This window comes from Varanus komodoensis, unplaced genomic scaffold, assembly GCF_004798865.1.
Source record: "Varanus komodoensis strain SLA01 unplaced genomic scaffold, ASM479886v1 scaffold63, whole genome shotgun sequence".
NCBI classification, from domain to species: Eukaryota; Metazoa; Chordata; class Lepidosauria; order Squamata; family Varanidae; genus Varanus; species Varanus komodoensis.
Window position 1 is genome coordinate 2,429,729 of NW_025336259.1, and position 25,091 is coordinate 2,454,819.

The 25,091-nt window shown below is 47.2% G+C and overlaps 1 protein-coding gene across 2 annotated transcripts in view; it reads left to right on the forward strand.

The window, feature by feature from the left end:
• CAPN5 (calpain 5) overlaps positions 1 to 25,091 on the forward strand; it is a 78,848-nt gene that overhangs the window by 12,089 nt on the left and 41,668 nt on the right. For both annotated transcript variants that reach the window (XM_044450153.1, XM_044450152.1), the window contains exon 2: positions 5,292 to 5,468. In XM_044450153.1, coding sequence (XP_044306088.1) covers positions 5,307 to 5,468 — 162 coding nt within the window. In that variant the 5' untranslated portion in view covers positions 5,292 to 5,306. The remainder of the gene's footprint in view (positions 1 to 5,291; positions 5,469 to 25,091) is intronic.

Below are 25,091 nucleotides of genomic sequence, written 5' to 3' on the forward strand. Positions count from 1 at the left end.
TCTCCAAATTGGAATTCAGCTCTCTGGCTGAAAAGGAGTTCAACACCCCAACTTAGAAGATAGTTTGCGGCTTCAGAGTTCTTTCAAACACATTTTTCCACTTGGCCTGCAGTATTCAAATGATCCAGAGACTTAATAGATAGAAAAGCAAAGGATTTTTCTTTCTTTTTTACTTTTCCGCTTATGAAATCTGTATTCACTTAAGCCTTGTACAAATAGCATTTCAACTTTTTAAAGCATGGAAAGAGTTTTCCAAACCCAAATGTTTCTGCTGCTTGGGAGTTTGCTCACCCTTTCTTTGCGGTGGCTTAGGGGCATCCTTTCTGCTCCTTTCTGCCTTCTCTCAAATTTGCAGTTCCTTTATTTTTCTTTGTGCAGCACAGAGTCATACAATAAGCGCTGTTCAGGTTTGGAAATGAAAACTGCAGCCTATTTCTATGGAAATCAATAGAAAGTGAGTAGCATTTGGTTCTGCATAGGCTCAGTCCTTTTAGATGAAATCTAATTCTTAGACCGGATATTTAGTTGGCCGGCTTGGTTCAGATGGATGCTTGAATTTCAGATTTCATTCCAATCCAAATCTCCACCTTGCCACCACCAACAATAAGGAGCTCCTCCTCTTCCTGGCTCAGAGGCTTTTCCAGACTAAATTTTGCTCCCTTTCTTGTCTTTTTCCTCCTGGGGGCTCCATCAAATCCCCCCCCCCCCGGTCCTTTGCAGGGTTGTAAAAAGTGAGTGACCTCTGAAATCCCCTCTTGCGGAGATGGAGGGGCTCAAGTTCCACATCCCTAATTTAGCCCCAGAGGAGTGTGGGGAGAAAGGCCTAGCAGGACCGCTTCTGCCCCTCCCACGATTGCCCTGGCTCCATGCTCCCCACCATTGCCCAGGGTTGATGGGAGTTGTAGTCTAAAATATCTGGAGTGCTTACCCTTTGCCCTTGCCTGGCATCTGAAAGCTGCGTCCTTCCTTTTCCCCTTTCCATAGGTTGCGGTGCAGTTGCCCGCAGAGCAGCACTGATTGTGGGGAGATGGGGAAGCGCGGCCCAGGCCTGCTTTCCACTCCAAGGGATAATCTCCAGGATGCATCAGAGATGTGCTCATGCTCAGCCTTCACCTGGGATTAGTTTTAGGGCTTAAATCTTCAAATAACTGAAAGAATGCTGATCTATTTATCCAGCTTGGGGGATTAGTCTGTGTGCATTGGCAACAGCGGGCTTGCTATCTAGGACACAGGGCAGCATCCGTAAAACTCTCTCTGTGTCTGTCTTTCCATCTCAGTCCTTATTTTCAAAACAAGTTTCTAGTCCCTAAGCTATGTGTCACAAGGGGACCCTTGTCTAGCCTTGCTTCATTTTTATTCTGCCCCACAGCCGGTTTACACAGTCCACTAAAACAGATGATACAAATACAATAAAATATCAGAAAATCAGGGGAAAGAATTAAAAAGACTTTTGTTAACCGCCCATAAGGCCTCAGCTATTGGGTGGTATAAAATGAAATAAATAAGTTTCAAACAGCTTTAAAAAGAAAAAAAAATCAGACCATAAGGAAGAATAACAAAAGATTGACTCTGCAAAGCATCTGTCAAAAGGATACACTTTTCTAACCCGGAAGACAGTGACTTGCAACCTGCAGGCCAAAACATCTGGAACACTACAAGTCGCTCGCCCCTGTCGTCTACCTTAAGGCAAAACCTGAGAACTGGAACCCCAGACTTAAGGCCCCGTGTAGATCACTTCTCACCCCTCCTTGTGCTTTGCACACTAACGTGTGCAAAATTAGCAAACAATACTGCCATGATTCTTGCATATTTTTGCACATATAAAAAGATACAGCTCTGCCCCAAGGAGCTTGCATTTCTTTTAAAGAAACATTAGCTTAATTTGTTTCATTTGATTTTAGTGTTTAAAAACAGGCCACCTTTAAAGGTAAAGGGTTTAGAGTTTTCTTGATACAAAATTCCAGTTCCTTAACGCAGCTCCTCAAAGGTGCCGTGCAGAAAATACCTGTCTCTTATATGCACCTCTTATTGAGCAGGTGTTCACCTCTCAGGCAGCGGCAGCAGCTAGTTGGCATCTGACAGTTTGGGGGTGGCCGGGGGTGGGGTCCGGCCCCACCAGGCTCCTCCTGTGAGCTGCCAGTCATCCCAGCCTCCACCTTTCTGGGGTCTCTGAACAATCCCCTGGGCTTGAACATACATTTCCCAGGAATCTTTGGCGGAAACCCACCAAAGGTAAATTAGCATCAAGACAGCAAATCCCAATGCCTTACCTGCTCAGGCGATCCATTATCCGCCCCCCCTCAGAAGCCCAGGTACAGCCTGAACTGCCTTGCACTGAGTCATCAGCTACCTTAAATCTCCCCCCCCCCCCCCCCATGCTGTTCCCGGGTGCTGCTGGTGAGGAATTATGATTTTCTCTGTCTGGGGAAAGTCAGGTCTCTGCCCGAAAGTAATTGATCGGGAAGTCCTTGGCCTGAGTCCAGGAATCCTTTTTAATTAAAAAAGGGAAAGAAAAAGACCCGCTTGTTCAAGAGCCTCAGCTGAATCTTCTATGAAGAGCAGAATGTGCGCCTCACTAAAGGGACCCGCGATTGTCCTGAAGGGTTGGGCGAGGTTGGGTCCTGGTCAAGAGCCCACATGGCAACCGGTGGGGGGGCTGCCGCTGATTCTGGCCCGTACCACTGAACCTGTGCTGAGAAGCTCACACGGGGAATGCTGTCCCACACAAGAGAAAATCATAAGATTTTGCAGTGGAGAGGAACCTCAGAGGCCATCTGCTCCACCCTCTGGCTCAATGCAGGATGCGACTGGGAAAACCATAGTCCTGACTATACACACTTTTGTTGGCAGGGTGATGTCGCTGCTTTTTAGTATGCTGTCTAGATTTGTCATCACTTTCCTCCCCAGGAGCAAGAGTCTTTTAATTTCTTGGCTGCAGTCCCCGTCTGAGGTGATTTTGGAGCCCAGGAAAATAAAATCTGTCACTACCTCCATTTCTTCCCCATCTATTTACCTTCTATTTCTAAAAATATAAATAACATCATCTTATTATAAATACCCCAATGATAATAAAATTAAATAGCCCACGACTGAAATAAAAATAATTAAAAGATATTAAACATTAAAATATTGAGTAAATAAAAAGGTCTTGACCTGGCACTGAAAAGCATATAATGACGGCACCAGGTGGACCTCTCTAGGCATACAGGTCTTATAGCAGGCAGCGGGTCTTATAGCAGGCAGCGGGTCTTATACCCTTGGTCCATTTAGTCCATTATTGTCTGTACAGACTGGCAGCAGCAGCTCTTCATGGTGTTGAACACCGCACGGTGCGGGTGTTCAAGGATAGGCTGGACGTCCACATGGTGGGCATGTCGTGAGCGGAGCCGGCTGGTGCCAGAGGTCAGACTAGATGGCCCGGGAGACCCCTTCTGACTTGCTCTGTTTTCTATGTTTCTGTGTTTCAGGCAGGACTATTTCGAGCCCGCCTGAGTGGCCAGCCAGGTCTTCTGTGTGCAAAGCAGGCTCTCCCCACTGGGCTGCACTGCCTTCCTGCTGCCCATGACTGGCATCAGCGACTGGAGAGGGCTGCTCACCTGCACACCTGGCTCCTGGGCTTCCCAGAGGCACCTGGTTGGCCGCTGCCAGGAACAGGATGTGCAAGGGGACAGTTTGGCCCGATCCAGGAGAGCACCTTGCGTACCTGGCCACCCGTGCGGTGGCATTCTGGGAACGGGCACCATATTCTCAAAGCAGACCTGCATCCAGGTCCCCGTAGAAGTGCAGAGAGAGAAAAGGCACTGGATGTGATGCTTCGGCTATCCCTTGAGAACCCAGGAGGACCCTCAGTCCATCAGACCCATTGGGCATCCAGTGTGGCCTAGTGGTTAGAGTGCTAGACTGGGACTCAGGAGAGTTCTAGTCCCTGCATGGCCGTGGCGCTCCCTGGGTGACTTTGGGCCAGCCATAAGTCTCACTTCAGCCTACCTCACAGGGATGTTGTTCTGGGGATAAAATGGAGAGGAGGCAGACGAGAATGATTTAAGCTAAGCCCTCTTGAGTTCCTTGGAAAACTGTATCTGAATCTATATATTTAGAAGGGGGGAAGGTAAAGAGATAAATTTTAAAAGGTAGGAGAGAAATATAATAAAAATTAAAAAGAATATTTTACTGTTTGCAAATGTACGCCTCCTTAAGAACACAAGAACTGGATGGCTTTGTAACTAAGAAGACGGCATATTAATGCTAGCAGTAATGGTCTGAGGAGCGACAGCTGTGTTTTGAGAAATCACAGATGGCTTGTTGTGGGATAGATTCTGTATTATTTCTCCTAAGAGCTTTCCTAGGATGATTTGTGAGTTGTTCTTGTCCTGTGGAGACTGGATGAGGCTCTGGAGGAGCTCTTTCCTGCCCTGCATTTCACCCGCTTGCTCTTTTGTGGGTGCCTGAGAATTTGGGGGGGGGGGGATAAAGAGGTATACAGGCTCATACTGGCTAAGCAGGGATTGCTGGCCCTCGAGGCCTTTGCTCAGTCTTTAACAGGGGGCAAAATTGGAACACCTTCCTGACCGGGGGTCTGTAGTGATGCCGCAAGGGCCGGGTCTCAGGGCCGGGTCTCGGGGGTCGACTGCCCAAAATGGCCCAGGGAACAGCAGGTCAGGAAGATGTTCCAATTTTGGGGACCGTGGCAAACCGGCAAGGAGTCCGCACCCAGTCCGGCACAAGCCCCCCAGGGCAGACTGCTGGCCACAGCATCTCAATTTTTGAAAGAGGCATTGTCAGAGACAGTCAGCTGCCCACTTCCGTGGCTGCAGGTGTTCATTTTACTATTTCTGCTTACAAATATTCTCCATTCCTGCACCAGAACGGCACTTGTTCCCAAGCTGAGCAGCAGAAAGAACCGTCTTATTTTGTATTCATGACGACGGAATGAACTGATCCTGCAGGTGCTCAGTATTTCTCTTTAGCCAGGATCGGTGAACCATTTTTAATTTTCTCTCTTGTCTTGCTCCAGTGCATCAGCAGCATTGTAAAACACAGAACGGAGCCTTGCTCCGGCAGTGGACCACACAGGGCCACTAAGTCCAGGGTCTGAAATTATTCAGCTGTGCCACTGGGACCGGCTACGGATCGGCAGCCGCCCCCTGCTCCCCCGGCAGTCTCTTTTCAGCCGAACCTGCCCGGGGCTGGCCCTCGTGTGTGCAGAGCGGGCGATTTGTGACCGAGCTGTGCTTGCCGATGCCCTGACTCCGAACTGACGGGCAGCATCCTTCTCGCTTCTGTCCATCTAGTAACTGCCGGGAAGGATGTTTTCGTCAGTGAAACCGTATGAAAACCAGCACTACTCCGCCTTGAAGAAGGAGTGCCAGCGGAAAAAAATACTCTTTGAGGATCCGCTCTTCCCGGCCAGTGACGATTCCCTCTTCTACAAGTCACGGATCCAGGGAGTGCAGTGGAAGCGGCCGAAGGTAAGTGGAAGGACTGTGTTTTGCGGTGATGTGTTGCTGTTGGTTTTGTGGTGACTCAGAATGAACATGAAAGTGCTGGCCAGTCTTCTCCCATTGGGAGGGCCTGCCTAAATGCATTGGGACTCTCACCCCCATCACCCCCAGACAGCATGGGCACTTGGGTGAGGCTGGCCTATGCTGTGCTGGATGATGGTTGTGCCGTGGACAATTTTAATCTTAACGTCACCAGAGTTTCTGTGTCCTAACCTTTCTCTTGCTCTAGTGATGGGCATTTTTAAAAACTTTGGCTTCATTTTCCATGTTCATGTCCATTCTGTGTCAGTTCCATGCAGAAGAATACGTCTGGGTTCGAATCAGTTCCATGCTGGTTCCGTGCAGGGGAATCCATATGGATTTTGGCAGTGTGCTTTAAAAAATGGGGCGTTTTTGGTATGTGACCACGCACTGCCGAAACTATATTTTATGCATTTTTCACCCGTGCACTTTTCAGAATTTTTGGATGAGTTTTCCTGGTCTGCATGTGTGGTGTGGTTAAAAGTATGAGACTGGGACTCAGGTGACCTGGGTTCAAGTCCCCGCTCAGCCACGGAGCCCACTGGGGGACTTTGGGCCAGTGATGGACTCTCAGCCCAACCTACCTCACAAGGTTGTTGTTGTGGGGATAAGATTGAGACAGGAGGAGGAGAAATGGTATAAGTCATTTTGAGTTTGTTATAAGGAAAAAGCAGGATATAAATTTAATAAAAGAAAAAGAAGAGTCTGGAAATGGACTGCTTTCCAGGTGCAAATGGCATCCGGCCTATTTCCAAGGTGTGCCGAATGGAGAGATCTAGAAAAGGCGTTTTCTCACCCGTCCTAGCCCATCTCTCGCATTACAACTCTTCCACTGTTGTCTTGCCCGCTCCCCAAACTGACGCCCGCTCTGAAAGAGAGCTTGCCCACCCTAGCGCTAAGGTTGCACAACTACAGCTGGGGGGCAACTTTCTATGTGTGGACATTCCATGTGAACTCCATGTGCAGGCTGCTTGGCATGTGCCCCTCCTGTTCCTGGGTCTGCAGGGGCGTTTCCTGCAAGCAGTGTGGGAAAGGTGACCCGGCTGCTCTTTAAGATGCATTCCTCTTAGGAGGCGGACTGATTATTCTCTAATGTAGACCAGGCTGCCAGAACCTCTTCGCGCTGGAGGGCCAGATTCCATTTCAGAGCAGTTCTCCCGGGCCTTGTTCAAGCGGTGGATGCAGCCAAAGGCTAAAAGGACGGGTCCAGAATCCCCCAAATTCCCTCTCTTAGCTGAAAGCTTTTACTGCCAAGTTGCCAAGCCTGGGAGAGGCATTTGAGCACAAAACTGCACCAAAGATTGGACACCACTGCGAGAACAATGGTTTCGGGAAGGGGTGGGGCTTTCTGGGAAAGTTGAGGGCTGGATTTGGCCTTGGGTGTGAGCTCTGCTCCCTGATGGAGATGATCTGAAGTGCTCCTGTGGAGCATCTTGATAGCACTCGTTTTCCAAAGCTATTGTTCCCCTTTCTGTTCCGATTGTGCAAAACTCGGCCTGTCTGAACAAGATGGCAGGAATCATTCTGCAATGTCACCTGTAGTTTCCAGCGTGTGAATGTGAACATTTCATGGTGATCAGCAGCCTAGCAAAGGCCATATAGAAACATTGAAACAGAGCGAGTCAGAAGGGGCCTCCTGGGCCATCTAGTCTGACCCCCGGCTCCAGCCGGCTCCACTCACGACATGCCCACCATGTGGACATCCAGCCTATCCTTGAACACCCTCACCGAGGAGGCCTCAACCACCTCCTGTGGAAGCCCATTGCACACCCTCGGTGTCCTGACTGTCGGGAAGTGCTTCCTGGCATCCAAATGGAACCTTGTGCAGGTTCCTTGGTATATACCCCTTCTGTTCCTGGGTCTTAAAATATAGATTTTAAGTGCACCAAGCAAGAAGTTCCATCTGTGGAACATGCTCCCCAGAGAGGTTCGTCTGGCGCTGACACCATATTCTTTTCGGTGCCAGGTAAAAACCTTTTTATTTCCCTGACATTTTAATATTTAAATCTTTAACAACTTTTATTCTCGTGCTTAGCCACATTCTATCTTATTTATTACATTCTACCGTATTTTATTGCATCATCTGGGTTGTACATTTTCTGTTCATTTATTATTTGTTTATGTTGTAAGCCGTCCTGAGACTCTGTTAAGGATGGGGTAGAAATGCTGCAAATAAATAAATAAAGCAAAGCAAAGCAAAGCAAAGCACATACTGAACCAGTGGCGGAAGATTCCAGGAGGTGCATGCCCCCATTTTACAGATGGGAATGACTGAGGACTGGTTCACGCATCCATGGCAGAGGATTCTCAGCAATGAACCGAACCGTTCCTTCTGTTGTCGCTCCACTTTCTTAAGCCAGTTGTTATACGGAGAACGACTGAGAGACCTTGAGCCTACCAGCGTGGCAGCCGAGGATGTAAAAGGACTGTCCTTCTGGCAACGGGCCCGCAAGTGCTGGGACAAACGTGAGGAAGGCCAGCTGTTTGAGAGCTGGTGCGGTACTCTGGTGAGAAAGCCAGCCTGGGAGGTCGGGGTTCTCATCCAGCACAAGCCACTGGTGATTCTGTGCCAGTCTCAGGTTCTCAGTCCAATCTACCTCGCCAGTCCTACCTGTTGTGAGGATAAAATGGAGCTATATAAGCTGCCTTGGGTTTTTTGCAAGGAAAAAGGAGGAGACAACTGCAACGTATGGTTGATACTAATATTCTGATCCTTTTGGCATCTCCGAGTTGCCTGTGTCTGCTTGAGCTGGGAGTTAAATCGACTTCCTTCGTGCTTCACTGCATGTCACGGTGGTAGCTGTTACTCTTGTTTTGCTGTGCCTTAAGTTCTGTGAGCCTCTTTTGCGGCTTCCATCTTGTCCTCATCAAGACATTTTCGAACTTGTAACATTCATTCCAGTGTTCCAGTAACGTTCACTCCAGTGCTATCAGCTTTCCTTTTTTCTGGCATCCACACACAACACGAGGGCCAAGCTGCGTTCATCATAAACCGCTCTGCTGGTTTGTTTTTTTCTTCCCTGGCTGTTGGCAACATTGCCCAACTTGACAAGAGCCATTTTGGATCATAGCTCCTATCATGCTAACTGATGGGATTTGCAAGTCATCTGGGGGGCCCAGGTTGGAGATGTCTGATTTACAGGATGATGATGATGATGATGATTAGAACATTTCTATGCCGCCCCTTGCCGAAGCCTCAGGGCGGCTTACAACAGGATAATTGTCTCTTTTCTCCGAGGAGACATCAATTCCATCCTTGGTCAAGTTGCCTCTGCTTCAGACTGCAGCAACAGCTTTAGGCAAGCCTCCATTCTTTCAGCCTCAGTCCTGCAAACTGCATTATGGGTGCAATGCTGACCTTGTTGTAAATCTGACTGGAGAATGGCTGGAAATCTTCTTTGAACTTTTGCAACTGGCCGCCCAGGCTAAATCTTCCATCACACCCCTGCTGCCCCGTTCGGAAATCGTGTAGCCAAACGGCTCCGAGAGAATTCTGGAATTAAAATTGAGATTCCAGCCTTCAATGAAACAGCTTGGCCTCCTGACTTGCCGGAAATCAATCTGTCTCTCCTCAGCTATGCCATCAAAGAATGATCTTTGGCAACCTTGACTGATAAGAAAACAATCCAGACCTAGAGACCCAAGGGGGGGGGGGGGCATCGCTTGGTGTTACAAAAGGGCTCCTGCAGAACAATTCACTCCAACTCAAGGCCAGAGAGGCCAGCAGATAAACGAACCAGAAAATAGATCCCACATGGCCAGTTAAACTTCTCTAACAAGCTTCACCCAGGATGCGATCAAGGAAACATTTTTAGATTGTATCCACACCTGCCGCACGCCCGAAAACATTTGTATAAGTGTGCCATGGTCATTTATCTTGATTAGAAACTTGGAAATTCAGTTCTCTTAGACACGGAAGACTTCGGTAGAAGCGCCTCTTTGGAGTTGTTTGATGCACAACATAAAAGTAGAAAAATTAAGTTGAACCTGCTTGATAGTGTCCGCCAAATATGGAAGGAGGCTCCGCACTGCCCTGCAGAGCTATCCTTGGAGTTTTGCCGGAGAAATTTGACACTGTTCATCACCGAGGGCCAAACTGGTACAGGACTCTGCTTGGAGCCCTTCTTTGGACGGATGTTGAATGTTTCGTGTGTCTGAATTTATGCCTGTGCAAGAGCTTGCATTTAGTGCTGCAAGGCCTTTGTAGGAAAAGCCGGATCTTAGTGGAGAGGGTATTTTGCAGAAAGAGAATTCCGTATTTCCCCTCCCAGTGAAGCATGAAGCTTGCTGTGGAATGCTGCCAGATTTTATGAGAAATGCAAATATGCACCGGGTTGACAGGTAAACAATGTGGGAACTGCTCAGCTAGCTCATGTGCCACAGTCTAAGGTTTATGTTTTGGGAAGCTGTTCAGCTTGTTCATACCGGAGCAATGCAGAAAAGACAAAACACGGGTACAAATAACAGAATACAGTGTAAACTACAGCTGCCATACAATAGAGCATGGAATTTCCATATGCAATGTTTAAAAATGTTCAGATTTCAACAATAAAAAACCTAGATCTGTTAAAAGCAGCTTGTGTGTCCCATCATATTCCATTAAATGACTGGGAGCGGAAGGCAGTCTTAACTTGGCACTGAAAAGAGGACAGTGTTGGTGCCAGATGTGCCTCTTTGAGTGATCGGTCCATAACTGGGGGCCAACACGGAGAAGGCCTTTGCCCCACGTCACCTCTATCCAAGCCTCCCTCAGAGGAAAGCCTTCAGTGCATGTTGATTGAGTAGATTTTGGCTGTGGCTCTTGGCCATCCCAAATCACGTGTTATTAGTATTCTTACTGCATTGTATTTACATCCCACCTCTTGTCCTCCTGTGAGTAACCCCAAGGCAGCTTACACTGCTCCATTTTATTTTATTATTTTTATTTTTCGATTTATATCCTGCCTTTTTCCTACAAAGGGCTCAAGGCAGCTTACATCTCCTCCTCCATCTTATCCCCACAACAACAACCCTGTGAGGTAGGTTGGGCTGAGATTCTGTGACAGGCCCAAAGTCACCAGTGAACTTCATGGTCGAGTGGGGATCAGAACTTGGCTCTTCTGGGTTCACAGCCCAGCGCTCTAACCACTAGGCAACACTGGCTCTCACTGTGGAGCTTTATAGACTAAAACAAGTGCCCTGAATTAGGTTCTGGAGCATACAGGAAGCCAGCTGAGTGGGCCAGAACTGACCTTTTCTGGTCAGCCCTTCAGGCTATTAATCCAGCTGCTGCATTTCACCCATGCTACATCTTCCAAGCTGTCATAATTTTGATGATCTCACACATCCAGGCAGCCTCTTATGCCGAATAACAAAACAAATCTCTCCCAGTACTACATTCCCTCTTTGTAAGATGGGGCATTTGTCATCTCGTGCATGTCTCCAGACAATCCAATGCACTCATTTTACTCTCCCGAGTGGCTGCTCTTTCTGGGGAACCCAGTAATTTCGGCAGAAAATCCCCTCTTTGTCCTTCCCCTCCTTCACTTTGCTCAGCTGCTGTTCCTGCAGACAAAAAGCTCTTGAATTTCGAGGAGGATAATGAAGGCATTGTCTGGCCAGGCCAGGGAAGGGCGGAGGGCACCCAGAGGAGAGGCGGGCCTGGAAGGGTTTCATCTTTGCCTCAGTGGGTTTCATCTCTGCATCAGCGCTGCCTGGAAGGGCCGGGGCTCGGCCCCCAACCAGCCTGGAGGAAGACTCTTCCCCCTTTCTTCACAACAGCTGCTCCTTCTGGAGAAGTGCTAGGTTTGGAGATCCCCTGGTCAAAGGAGGGCCAGCAAAATCTTGGAGAACATTCAGAAGTGGGAGATGACCTTCCTGAGACCAAAAACGGTTTCTTGAGCAAAGGATTCTTTAATCCCGAGAGCATATTTTAATCCAAGAGGCAGTTAAACAGATTTAAAACATAAAAAATGAAGCCCTGTAACGGAGATGTCTTGAGGTACTGTGGAGACTAACAAAAGTTATTCCATTGCTGCTCTTTAAGGTGCCATAAGTGCTTCCTTGGTTCGTTGCAATAGACTAACCTGACTGACCTCCGGAAACTTAGAGAAACCCCCAACCCAAAGCAGGTTCCACAAGCCCAAGAGCCCATGTTTGCGCTTCTCTTCTTCCAACTGCATTAGAAAATGAAGCGATGGAGAATGCATTTCCTCCACACCTCAGGGTGAAAACAGGTTTAGGGACTTTATGTGTGTTTGTAAACCGAGTTTCCTAGAACTCTCTAGTTCTGTACATTCGAATATGCTGAATATCCTGTTGAACTTGTGTCAAGATAGCACAAAGAGTGGACTGATAAAAGTGACAGTGGGGGGGGGGATACATGTCACATTTTCACACAGTGGTGCCAACCCAGAGTTTGAGCTTGAAGAGTCAAGATCTACGTTTGAACTGCGAGCAAAGTGGAAAAAAAAATGTCGCAGCAGAAACATCTTCCCTGCACCCGAATCGTGTCTTGCATTTTCAGTGCATGGTTTTTTTCACTTTTTTTTTGTTATGAATTTGTGATATGATGAAAAAATACAGTGAATGTTTAAATAAAAACCCATATTACCATAAAAGACACGCTGCCATGGATCCCCCTCACTTATACCCCTATCCCATCGTCCTTGCCACTTTCGGAAACAGGTCGGGAAGTCCCCTTTCAGGAGTGCCTTCAGTTGTGCTTTCGTGGCAGCCTCAGTGTCTGCATCGATTCAAAGCGCACATCGCTTCTGGGACAGCAGTTTCTGTCAAATAAAAACATTATGGTTGTCCTAATCCACCTTATTCACTGGACTTCCAGCTTTGTCCCCAAAGTCAAAATGACCATGTTTTGAATCGATTCAGGACATGGAGGCAGCTCATTTTGTTACTCAGTCCTGGGCGTTGAGGAATAATAACGCTGTCCTTTGCTTCTGAAGTTGTTGCCTTTGGGGACAAAATGGCTGTGAGGGGATTTTGGACGGGGTGGTAGGATGAGGAAGCAGCTGCTCAGGAAACTACTCTCCCTACACCTTAATGCACATCAGAAACAGCCCCGTATAGTAAGCGTTGCTTTTTAAAATACATGCTGAATATCATAATGGCTCAGTTCACATGTCCTGGCATTTCCTTGGTTGTTTAACCCAGGAATTGACCGTAGCTGTGCCACCTAGCACATATTGCTTCCATTTTAAGCCAACTGTTCAGGAACACCTTATTCATAGGTTGTTTTCATGACATCTGAACCCAGAATGTTATCCAACAATAAACCGTTGGTGAACATTGGGTGATCTCTGGGTTATTGAACCCCTTAACAATCCAGAGTTCCTGGATGCAGAAATCGGGATGCTTTTCCAATTCATGAGCACCCTTTGATGTAAGGCTAAGGTAGGTCGGAATGCAAGAGGGCAGCCTGCGGATTGTTGCCCTGCAAAGGTTTGGCAGTGTTCTTCCTTCCTCTGCAGAACTGGTTACTTTGCCCATCTGAGCATTCGATGCTGGAGGGAGATAATAGGTTCCCTCAAGGGCCATGTGGAGAATGTCTGTAAAGCAGCTTGGATTTAATCCCAGAACTGGGCCGCATTTCCTCCCTAGAAAGCCTCTGCTTTTCTTGATGAGTTCTCTCCCGTCTTCTCTTCTGCCCCACCAGTTAATTACATACGTGGTATAAGAGATACAGACGAGGCTGGTCAGGATAATTAGGGGCAGCGTGCCAGCTGGAGGTGCGATGCAGCGTTGTGAAGAGTCCAGTCTGCACCTTTTAGGGTTGTCTTTTAGCTACATCTGCAACCAGAGAATAGGGGCTCATCTACTCTCCCAGGGTTCCAGTCTGAGACCTGACAGCTGTGCCTTCTCCCCCAGCTACGCTGTTCCCCCAGCAATTTTTATTTATTTATTTATTAAAACATTTTTATGCCACCCCATTCGCCGAAGGCAATGGATATTGGATGGTTTCCTGGTCTTCGTATGCAGCGGCTCCCCCTTTCTAAAAGTGGTACTGCCTTCTGCCCATTTGGACATTGCCGCCGCCTTCTCTATCCCCCTAAAGCAAAGTTGCTTTTGGATCGGCACTTCAGCACTTGGGCATGAAAATCTTTTGCCGGTTGGAGCAACCCAGAAGTGACACGCGTGCTTGTTGGCCACGCTTGTGCTTCTGCAGGTGTGCAAACGGGTCAGTCGCTGTTTCGTTGCCAAGCAGACGATTGGGACCTGCTGGGGGAGCCTTGGTCTCTCGGGGCCGGATGGTCTGCACGGGCCGGGCAGCAGTTCTCCGACAGAGAAAAGATTTCCCAGCCCTGCATGGAGATGGAGGCCTTGGCATGCAGCGCCTCCGCCCCCGAGCCGTGGCCCTTCCACACACACGTGGCCACCGCGCGTGAGCTTGGGGAAGCCTTCCCATCGCTCCAATGGCATGGAGAACGTGATAGACACCCAGGGTATTTCTCCGCACGTTCTGGCGTTAAACCAATTTCCCCCCTTGCTTCTGCACACTTCCAGCAGCTAACCCATGCTGGGGCCATATGGCTGAAGCAGGCACGGCACCGGGAGGTGGATGATTGGCTTCCTCCCCCGGCGCTCCGCGGCGGAGAAAAAGTGATCAGCAAAATGGTTGAGCATATGTTTATTAAACATATATTCAACCAACTCAGAGGGTTGTTGAAGATAAAACAGAGGAAGGGAACCATGTGAGACATCCTGGGTTCCTTGCAAGAGGAGGGAAAACAGGATATAAATGAAATATAGCACAATAATTATTATTTTCTGTTAAATCCAGTAATTGAAGCTGTCTGGGAGATTGACAGCAATCCATAAAATTGCAGACTACTGATGCATGTAGTAATATAAAATAAAGATGGAGCGTTTCCTGGGCATCTGCTGCTGCTGCTTGGCTAGGCGGTAAATTTGGGCTTGCTTTGCTCTGGCAAACTTTCCCCAGACATTTACTGCCTGGTAGCCAGTAAATGTCTGGGGGCGGCTCAGGGCGGCTTTGTTGTAAGCCGCCCCGAGGCTTCGGCGAATGGGGCGGCATAAAAATGTTTTAATAAATAAATAAAAAAAATAGCTGGGTAGTGCTCAGAGCAATCCAAAGCCATCCCTCAGGGTTGCTCCGAAGAAGGTCTGAAGTCTTCAAACAGCTCTTAAGTGTATAAGTAGATGCAAGACCAGCTGTGCTCTTGGCACCTTGCCAGTGGGTCGTCCTCTGAGGAGGAAGACGTGACTTCTAGCAGCCCCAACTGTGATTAAGGCTATGCGATGGGAGTCCATTGGTCTCCTTTTACAGAGGACATTTGAAAAACTGAGTGGCATCCTCTGTTTGAAGGGCCCCTGAGTCTAAGCTCAATTTATAGTGGGGGAAGATGCCCATCTGCAGCACCTGGACTGAAGGTGGAACAAGGCACACACCTGGCTTCAGTCACCATGTATTGGAATTTTTATTTAAATGAGGACTTTTCTTTCCCGAATTGCATTTGCGCCCTTGCAAATTATATGTGCACTGGTTCTCTCCGTTGCATTATTTTGACATGTTGTATTTACTTTTTTTTGGTTTGTTTTTTTTGATAAATGGGATTTCAGAAGTGGGCTTTCTGGGTACGAAGGGGGAGATGTATGTATGTTTGTTTGTTTAAACTTTTCTATCCCGTCCCCTACAAATGTCTTGGGACGGCGTAAAATAAGTAGAATAAAACAAACCCCTCAGCATTTGACCATTAATATACTAAAACCCCAATTAAACATTAAACTAGCAGGAAAATAAACATGTTTTGCCTGAAGTCAAATATAGAATAGAACGAATATAATGAATATTTTAACCCTTTGTCCACTTTAATTACCTGCTGCGAATGCCTCCCCTCGCAGCCTTCCGCTCATCCTGGCCAACGCTGGCTCAGGGAAAGCAATTTGCAGTGGGGGAAATGGGGCGAGTGAGAGGAATGTTAAACCCTTTCTTCCTGCACCATGGTCTTGGTCTGGACCAGACACCCTCCCTGAAGATGCTGCCATAGAAGAAGCTACGTCAGAATTCAAAAAGTGCTTTCCTCAGTTGCCTGTCCCCTTTTAAGAAAAAGATTGATCTTCAAAACTGTTTATTTTGCATAGATCTGTGCTCAGTTTTGTTCTGTTCCCAGAGGGTAGTCTATGATAGAACAACTGAACAGACTTTGAAAGCTAAAATCATACAATGAAAAGGAGACACAAAGTCCCAGGGAGTAAAAAATTATGTTTATTTCTTGGAACAGCTCAACATTCTTTCTGTACTTTTCTGGACCTTCTTCAAGGATTAGCATGTTTTTAAATGTAGCCTACGCAGATCTCAGGGAGTTGGGGAAGAAATCCTGTGATTCTGTTCCAGTTTAGTTTGAATTCGATAAGCTAAAATCATATATTAAGGAGCTGAAAGGATCCACCCTGGACATGCTTCTTTCCCTGTATTTGCTTGAAAGTTAAACTGAAATTAATAATTCACCAGCCACAGGTGGTATCCATCCTAGAGTTCTCAAAGAGGTCAAATATGACATTGCTAAGCAACATGCAAAACATACTTCTCTCTAAGATCAGCCTCTGTGCCAGAGGATTGGAGACTGGGCAGTGGAAAGGGGATCCAGGGAGGATCTGGGGAATTAGGCTGGTTAGCTTAACTGGGTAACTTGCTCAAAAGTGTTCATAACAATAGAATTGGTAGGTCCAAGGAGGGACAAGACTTGCTGAAAAAGAATCAGCATGGCTTTTGCAAGGTATCTTGCCAACCTATTTGAGTTCTTTGAGATTGTTAGCATGCACATGTCGATCCGGTAGACATAGTAATAAAGAAACAGAGCAAGTCAGAAAAGGCCTCCCAGGCCATCTAGTCTGACCCCCAGCTCCAGTCGGCTCCACTCACAACATGCCTACCATGTGCATGTCCAGCCTATCCTTGCACAGCCGCACCGATGGGGCCTCAACCTCCTCCCGTGGAAAGGCCATTCCACCCCCTCGGGGTTCTGACTGTCAGGAAGTGCTTCCTGGCATCCAAACTTGAACCTTGGTTCCCTGAGCTTGGCTCTGTTGGAGACTTTGTTTATTTGGATTTCTAAAAGGCTTTTGACAAAGTCCAGCACCATAGGCTCCTGAGCAAACTTAGCAGTCATGGAATCAAGTGTGCATGTTGCGGGGGGTGGGGTCCTCTTATAGATCAGTAGCTGCTGAAAGAACAGAAAGCACAGAGTGGGAATAAACAGCAATTTCTCCCAATGGAGAAATGTTACCAGCAGAGGGTTCCCTATTAGGGCTAGTGCTTTTCAACCTATTCACAAACGATGTGGAATTAGGAGTAAGCAGTGAAGTGGCCAAGTTTGCCAGTGCGACCCAACTATTGAGGGTGGTTAAGACCAAAAGGAATTTTGAAGCACTCCAAAGGGATCTCTCCAAGCTGGCAGAATGGGCGTCAAAATGGCAAATGCAGTTCAAAGTCAGCAAGTGTAAATATGTTGGAGCAAAAAAAATCCCACTGGGAACTGAATAGAAGTCCATATATGCCCGCCCGCCCACCCCTTAAATCTGCGGGAGAGGCCCTTCTCCGGGAACCCTCCGTGAAGGAAATTAGGAAGGTGAGTACTCAGAGGAGGGCTTTCTCTGCGGTGGCGCCCAATTTATGGAATGCGCTCCCCAGAGAGGTCCGCCTGGCGCCGTCGTTATTTGTTTTTTGACCTTTTTATTTAAGCGGCATTTTAATTGTTAATATTATTGGATTTTATCTGGCCAGGGCGGCTTATTTTATATTGGTATTTTGTATTTTTAATTTAATGCTTATATTTTTTAATTTAATGTTATAATTATTTTTTAACTTATTGTTGTAAGCCGCCCCGAGGCTTTGGCGAATGGGGCGGCATAAAAATGTTTTAATAAATAAATAAATAAATAAATAATAAAGTGAATGCGCTAGCAAGGACAGCTCAGTTAAAATGTTGGCCCAGCGCGCAGCTGCTGTGAAAAAGGCAGCCAGCATATTAGGCAGAATTAGGGAAGAACTGAAAAGAAAACTTCCAAAATAAAACCCTCCTCTTTGGTGTGACTGCACTTAGAATATTATTTACAGTTCTGGGCGGCCTCCCTGAAAGACGGATTACTGAGCTGGAAAAAGTACAGACAGTGCAAATGATTAAGGGCCTGGAGCAGCTCACTTGTGAGGAACGGTTCAGACAGCTGGGATTGCTTCGTTTTTTAAACGAAAGGTGAGTAAGGGAAGATGAGGCAGAGATGTTCAACATTGTGCATGGATGGGGCAGAGAAAGAGGGCGTTTTCTCACGCTCCTGTAATATGAGAAGCTAAAGGGGTCCTTGCATGAAGCTGATCGCTGGGAGAGTCAGCACACGCACAGGCACAGCTGGCAACCTAAAGCAAGCCAGGTTATGAAGGTGCAATCAGGACCAGAAGGTGCATCCAGTGTGAACTCTGTCCCCAGATCGGTCCAGAAGCTCACACCCACAACATTCCCTTGCTCATCTCCCCATACCGTCCCCTATCCGTAAGGGTCGTCTGCATCCTTCCATATTTCCGCAGGGAAAAAAATGGACACACATCTGATGCTGGAAATGGCAAGATACAGAAATCGGTGGGGAAGACTTTGCACGCCCAGGGAGCCAGCAAAGGGTGATGAGGCTGAGAGACGCTGCCTTGGGACTCATTAGAGGGGTCAGTTCATTGCCAGGTGCTTGACTCATGACCATCCGTGTGTCGGTGGGCTTACCTCGGGGCCACAAGCAGTAGCTCCGCTATGGACGACCCCTGATTCAACCTCGTGTCCTCGGTATTTCAAGCCTTCCCTTCTCGCCACCCCTCTCATGATCCAGACTGGGTTTCTTCAGGTTTCTGCCTGCTCTCTCGAGCTCGGCTAAAGAAGCGCATGCCTGCACATGGATGCATAAGGCTGGTGTGCAGCATCTTTTTTATTTTTGGCCTGTTTCCCTTCCCAGACTCTAAAAGTGCACCCTTCCAGTGACCCCTGTTCTAGAAGTTCAAATTCCACTGAGAAGCAGAAGATTCCATTTCATTTTTCTCCCTGGTTTTGGTGGAAGTATCAAACAGGGACAGGTGAGGGCTTCCTTGCTCACCTGTGCTGATGCTTGATGCTTTAGGGACCAGGAAAGGAAGAGTCACTGCAGAGGAGCCAAAAACAATGTGCAGGTGGCAGCAGAGAGACAGCCATGCGAGGACAATTACTGGAAGCAGCAAATGTGGTAGTGAGTAAAGAATGCAGCTTAGTGAGAAATTTGTCTTCTATTTGCTTTCCTTTTTTACTTTTAAAGAAGCCGCAGGTTTCTAGTCCTTATTGTTTCCCCAATGGGCTTGAACCTTGGACTCAGCAAAATGGATCTCTTCGTCCCTTAACATTTATTTTGACATAGCCTGGGTAAGCAGGGGCAGTGAGAAATGCCAGTGAAGAGAGCAAGGAGAGTGGGGGGGGCAGTTAAATCCCCAATATCCCCAGTGCCACGCTCTTAGTTCATGTGGTTTCCTCTCTCGCACGCGCATTTCCCTGAGTACTCTGAGCAGAGATGGGCGCTGCACTGGCAGATTCCCAGTCTCTGGCTTTCTTGCAAGAATAAGAGTGCCATTGTTATTGGGTGGGGATATCATTAGTGTTCCCCCTTGCAAAACCAGGATATTTATTTAGTTATAATATTTTGTTAGTCATGAAGTTGTGTCTGACCCATCGCGACCCCATGGACAACATTCCTCCAGGCCTTCCTGTCCTCCACCATCCCCCTTAAACTCACGCCAGCTGCCTCAGTGACCCCATCCAGCCACCTCATCCTCTGCCGTCCCCGCTTTCTTTTGCCATCTATTGTTCCCAGCATCAGGCTCTTCTCCAGGGAGTCCTTCCTTCTCATTAGGTGGCCAAAGTATTTGACTTCCATCTTCAGCATCTGGCCTTCTAAAGAGCAGTCAGGGTTGATCTCCTCTAGGACTGACTGGTTTGATCACCTTGTGGTCCAAGGGACTCGCAGGAGTCTCCTCCAGCACCACAGTTCAAAGGCCTCAATCCTTTGGTGCTCAGCCTTCCTTCTGGTCCAGCTTTCACAGCCATGCATTGCAACTGGGAAAACCATCGCCTTGACTATATGCACTTTTGTTGGCAGGGTGATGTCTCTGCTTCTTAGTATGCTGTCTAGATTGGCCATAGCTTTCCTCCCCAGGAGCAAGCACCTTTTAATTTCTTGGCTGCAGTCCCCGTCTGTGGTGATCTTGGAGCCCAGGAAAATAAAATCTGTCACTACCTCTATTTCTTTCCTATCTATTTGCCTGGAAGTGAGAGGACCGGATGCCATGATCTTAGTTTTGTTATGTTGAGTTTCAAGCCAACTTTTGCGCTCTCCTCCTTCACCCGCATCCAGAGGCTCGTTAGTTCCTCTTCACTTTCTGCCATGAGAGTGGTATCATCTGCATATCTGAGGGTGTTGATATTTCTCCCAGCAATCTTAATTCTGGCTTGTGATTCATCTAGCCCCGCCTTTCTTATGATGTGCTCTGCATATAAATTGAATAGGCAGGACGACAGTATACAGCCTTGCCGAACTCCTTTCTCAATTTTGAACCAATCAGTGGTTCCGTGTCCAGTTCTCACTGTTGCTTCTTGACCCGCATATAGGTTTCTCAAGAGACAAATAAGATGGTCTGGTACTCCCATCTCTTTAAGAACTTGCCACAATTAGATACAACTTAATGTGGAAGCCGTGCGTGGAGGATAAAAGGATGATGGGTTTCCCACCTCCAGCTTGGGAGCACCTTCCCTGCCACGGTTCCCCCAACCCCAGCCAAAGCGGAAAGAGCCAGCCCAGCTGCTTCTCCAGGTCATAAGAGCAACCTCAGACAAAAGGTTTGGGGTAATTCAGGGGCTGGGGAGGGTAGAAGATGAGACCACTCAGAGATCTGACCAGTTCAAGTTTTCTTGGTGCAGAGTGCTTGTAACAAGATTTTTTAAAAAAAGAATTAAATATAATCAAATATATAATACAAATCTTATTATAAAAGATGTATTCAAAATCGTAGCAGGAAGGTGCACAGCAGTGCCTGTAAGATAAAGCGCTAATTCTGCCAAAGGCAATTATATGGACGCCTATCAGTTTGAACCTGATCTAAGCCAGGTCAACACCCAGCCGGCCGGCAAGCTGGCAAGATAAGCGCCCTGTCGGAGCGTGAAGATAATTTTGGGCCCCAACCTCTGCAGGGACGCGGCTGCTAATCCGCCTGCACCAAGCATTTTTTGTCTCTGCCTCGCTGCGCTTTGCCTGCAAGAGCAGTGCCAAGGTTAGCTCTGCGAACATGAAAGAGGAGCGGCGTTATCAGCAAAGCTGCCAGACTCGGCCGGCGTGTTAATTGGAGTGGCTTCATGCATGGATGAAGAGGAATAAGAGGCTCAGAGGTCCGGAGCAAGACGCCCGGCTGAGGAGAGGCATTGCAACAGGTTAAAGGAGCAGAACGGGGCACGTTGACGTCGAGAGACGGAAAATCAGGGTGGGCTCAGGCACTCCACCTGGAAAATTCAGGGGGGATGCACCTTATGTTGCCAGAATGGTGCCATCCGTGTGCGAGAATGAGGGAAGAATCCACAGGGTTGGGGAGGAGGGAGCGTCAACCGTTGTGGGGCGGCCAGATGTTGGTGGGCAGCTAATTCTGGCTTGTCCCCTTTATTTATTTATTTAATTAATTATTTTTTATTTATTTATTTATTTATTTATTTATGGATTTATATCCTGCCTTTTTCCTACAAAGGACTCAAGGCAGCTTACATCATTCTCCTCCTCCATCTTATCCCCACAACAACAACCCTGTGAGGTAGGTTGGGCTGAGAGTCTGTGACTGGCCCCAGGCCGCCCTGTTGGCTCCATGGCTGAGTGGGGACTCGAACCCAGATCCTCTGAGTCCCAGTCCCATGCTCTTAACCACTACACCACACTGGCTCTCCTGAGTCCGGCGTCTTCCAGATGTGTTGGCCTGCAACTCCCATAATGCCCTAGCTAAGCTGGCTGGGTGATTCTGGTCGGGCATCCCGTCTGGAGGCCGTCACTTCCAGCCCCTGGATGGTGTGGCACTGGGGGAAGCTGGGGGGAAGATGGGCCTCCTGGTGTACTTGGATGGCACTGGCCACAGGCGGCATGCCCAGTGGGAAGGGCTGATGGGAGTTGTTGTTCAGCCACCTCCAGAGGGCCCCGATTCTCCATCCCGTTGGCAAGGGCACGTGTCTCCCCTAAATAGGGGCATTCTCCATCCCACAAGCCTGCGCTGAGGAAGGCCTCTTGCGGACAGGTGGGCGACCTTTAGTGCAAGGGCTGCATGCGCCCACCTCTGCCCCACTGAAGTCTGGTGGTGAGAAATTTATTTATTTATTTATTATTTAAAATATTTATATGCCGTCCTATTCGCAAAAAAGCCTCAGGACGGCTTACAATGTAAAACATAACATAACACAAATAAATTCCCGACCCACACTGGCTGCAGCTAAAAACATAGAAAAGACCATATTAAAACTTATTAAAATACCACTGGAATAAAAAGGTCTTAGCCTGGCGCCAAAAAACAAATAACGAGGGCGCCAGGCAGACCTCTCTGGGGAGCGCATTCCACAGCTGGGGCACCACCACAGAGAAGGCCCACAGAGAAGGCCCTCCTCCGAGTACTTTGCCTCCTGATGTCTCTCCCGGAGGAGGGCCTCTGCCGTCGATCTCAAGGGGCAGGAGGGCAAATATGGAAGCAGGCGTTCCTTCAGGTATCCAGGTCCCAAGCCATTAAGGGCTTTATAGGTAATAACCAGCACCTATAAATTGGGCCTGGACTTCAATGGGGAGCCAGTGAAGCTGGTAGAGGACTGGGGTTATGTGAGAATCCATAGTCGCCAGTATAGTCCCCTTTTTCAAGCAAAGGATGAGGGTTTGCTGCCGAACTGCAGTGGAAAGGCAGTAGAGCAGCCGTTTTTAAGCCAGAGTCCCTTCTTGGCTTTGCCAGGTTTTGGTGACAACGCACTGTGTTCTGTTTTAAAGACAAGAGGATTTTTCTGAATGATGGCAGCAAATTCGGCAGTGTGGCAGGTGCCATTTTTCTTTTGAAGGCTGTACGGCACTGGGGAACCGTGGCTCAGTCTTGGGTGAGGGTTGCCTTCTTTCCTCCCTCCCTTCTGGGGCCTCCCGTGGCCCCTGCCATATCCCGAGAGAGAATATGTTGGAGGCGGACCTCCATCCCAGACTTTCAGAAGCTGGTGTGAGTTAGACAGTAAAGCACTAGATGGCGCTATAGTCACATTCTGGGTGGGTGCAGTGTGTCCAGTTAAATGGATGGGACCGGTTCAGGATAGGTCACACACAATGCTTCCTTCATCTGTGGAACTCACTGCCACAAGATGGCAGTAAGGCCCAATGGCTAGAACGCCCTCTTTTTAAAAAGTTGTTGGATCATAACGAAACGGAGCCTCCACATTCAGCTGCTAGGGAAGGGTGTGGTGTGCATGCCATTCTCGCCAGCCTCCGTTCTGCTTCGGCCGAGGCGTCACAGTTTGACTCAACTGATTTATAGCTGCATCCCGTTGATGCTTTGTGGGAGGAATTGGAACGTCCGCTCTTAAAGGGCTTTTCTCTCTCCTTTCCTTCATTGTTAAACCGTGTAATCACAGGAGCACATGTACCCTTCAGCATTATTCCACACAAAATTACTTTTAGGGATGTTTCTGATATAAGAAAAAGTGTTTTCAGTAGCACAGTTAAAGAGAAGTGAAGACCCCAAAGCATCCATCTTTATGGTCTCTGAGAAACCCAGTGCCTTTTTTGCTCAATGTATTTCAGACTCTAGTCTACAGCGGCTTGGGCCAGGGAAACCTTTTCCTCTTTGGTTTTTGGGTTGCACTGTTTAAGTTAAGATTTTAAGATTGCATTTGCTCAATGCTGGAAAAGTGAAGAGCCACCCACCGACGAACTGATCCTAAAAAAGATCCTGGACTGTGCAGAAATGGATAGACTGACTTTGTCATTGAAGGAGAAAGAAGATGCTGATTTCTATCAAACTTTGGACTCTTTTTATCATTGGCTAGAGAAACGGGACTTTGTATAGATTTAAATATGTTTCTAAGTTACCATAAATGGAAAAAAATGTGGGAGCTGACCCAGCAGGTCTGATGTTTCTGATGATTGATGTTGTTTTTAATTTTTCTTTGTTTTAGGGTTATAATTTTAAATAAAACTTATAATTAAAAAAGATTTTAAAAAGAAGAGGAGAATTAATGCGAGAATGAAATCTGAATTGGATACTGGAAAGTTGATGACAGATCCGAAAAAAATAGTCATCTGAGCTCCTTAGACTGAGTTTTAGAGACAGAATTAAGATATTATTTATTTATTTATTTATTTATTAAAACATTTCTATGCCGCCCCTTGCCAAAGCCTCGGGGCGGCTCACAACACAAAATAAAATACAATAAAATACAAAAATTACAATATAAAATTAACAATATAAAATAAATAACAATATAAAAGAAGCCGCCCTGGCCAGATAAATAAGCAAATATTGTTAACAATTAAAATGACGCTTAAATAAAAATATTATTAATATGAATGCATTGAATTTTTCTTTTAAGAGAATCAAAGCAGTTTTTCCATGAGTCTTACAAATATAGTGTCAGAGCATTTCAGGGAATATGTCAGAGTTAGGATTACAGCTGGTTCTGGATTGAGATCACTGGAGCCCCCAACAGTTGAAGAACTGAAAAATGGACTGGTGGAATGTTCTGTTTAGAGGATGGTTAGAGGAATATACAGCAAGATAAGTGGCTCTTTTTAAAGATGGAGAAAACTGCGGAGGTTCTGAAGTGGTTGGAGGATCTGTTGTTGTATAGACTGAGGAAATTTTTTTTTGCATTACATTTTTATGGAGTGTTGATGGATAGATTCCGAGGGCTGATTGTACTGGTTGGATCTGTATCAAATTCCCTTGGCAATGTTATCTATTTCAGCCTGCTCTGTTTATTTTTTATTTTATTTTATTTTATTTTATTTTCCGATTTATATCCTGCCTTTTTCCTACAAAGGGCTCAAGGCAGCTTACATCCTCCTCCTCCTCCATCTTATCCCCACAACAACAACCCTGTGAGGTGGGTTGGGCTGAGAGTCTGTGACTGGCCCAGAGTCACCCAGTTGGCTCCATGGCCGAGCGGGGACTCAAACCCGGATCGCCTGAGTCCCAGTCCCACGCTCTCACCACTACACCACACTGGCTGTCTATTATAGTCATTTTGCTTTCAAATAAAAAAAGACCAAAAAAAAAAGGATTTTAAAAAATGCTGGCCCTAAGGAAAAGAACATCACTTGCAATTTAGGTATGCCAAGTAAATCTGCTGGTTTTTTCCTGGTCTTGAGTAACTCTGTTTTGCTTGTGCAGATCACGCTTTGGGTAGTGCGTAGGTCCCTAAAGCAGGCATTCTGTCCTTTCCTCCCTTTCCTGCCTCAACCTGCGGTCCCTTCTGTTCCCACTCTCCTATCCCTGGACATCCCTTGACCTGGGTCCTGCCACCTTCACCTGTCCAAAGGCCCCTTCTCTCATTCTAGCCC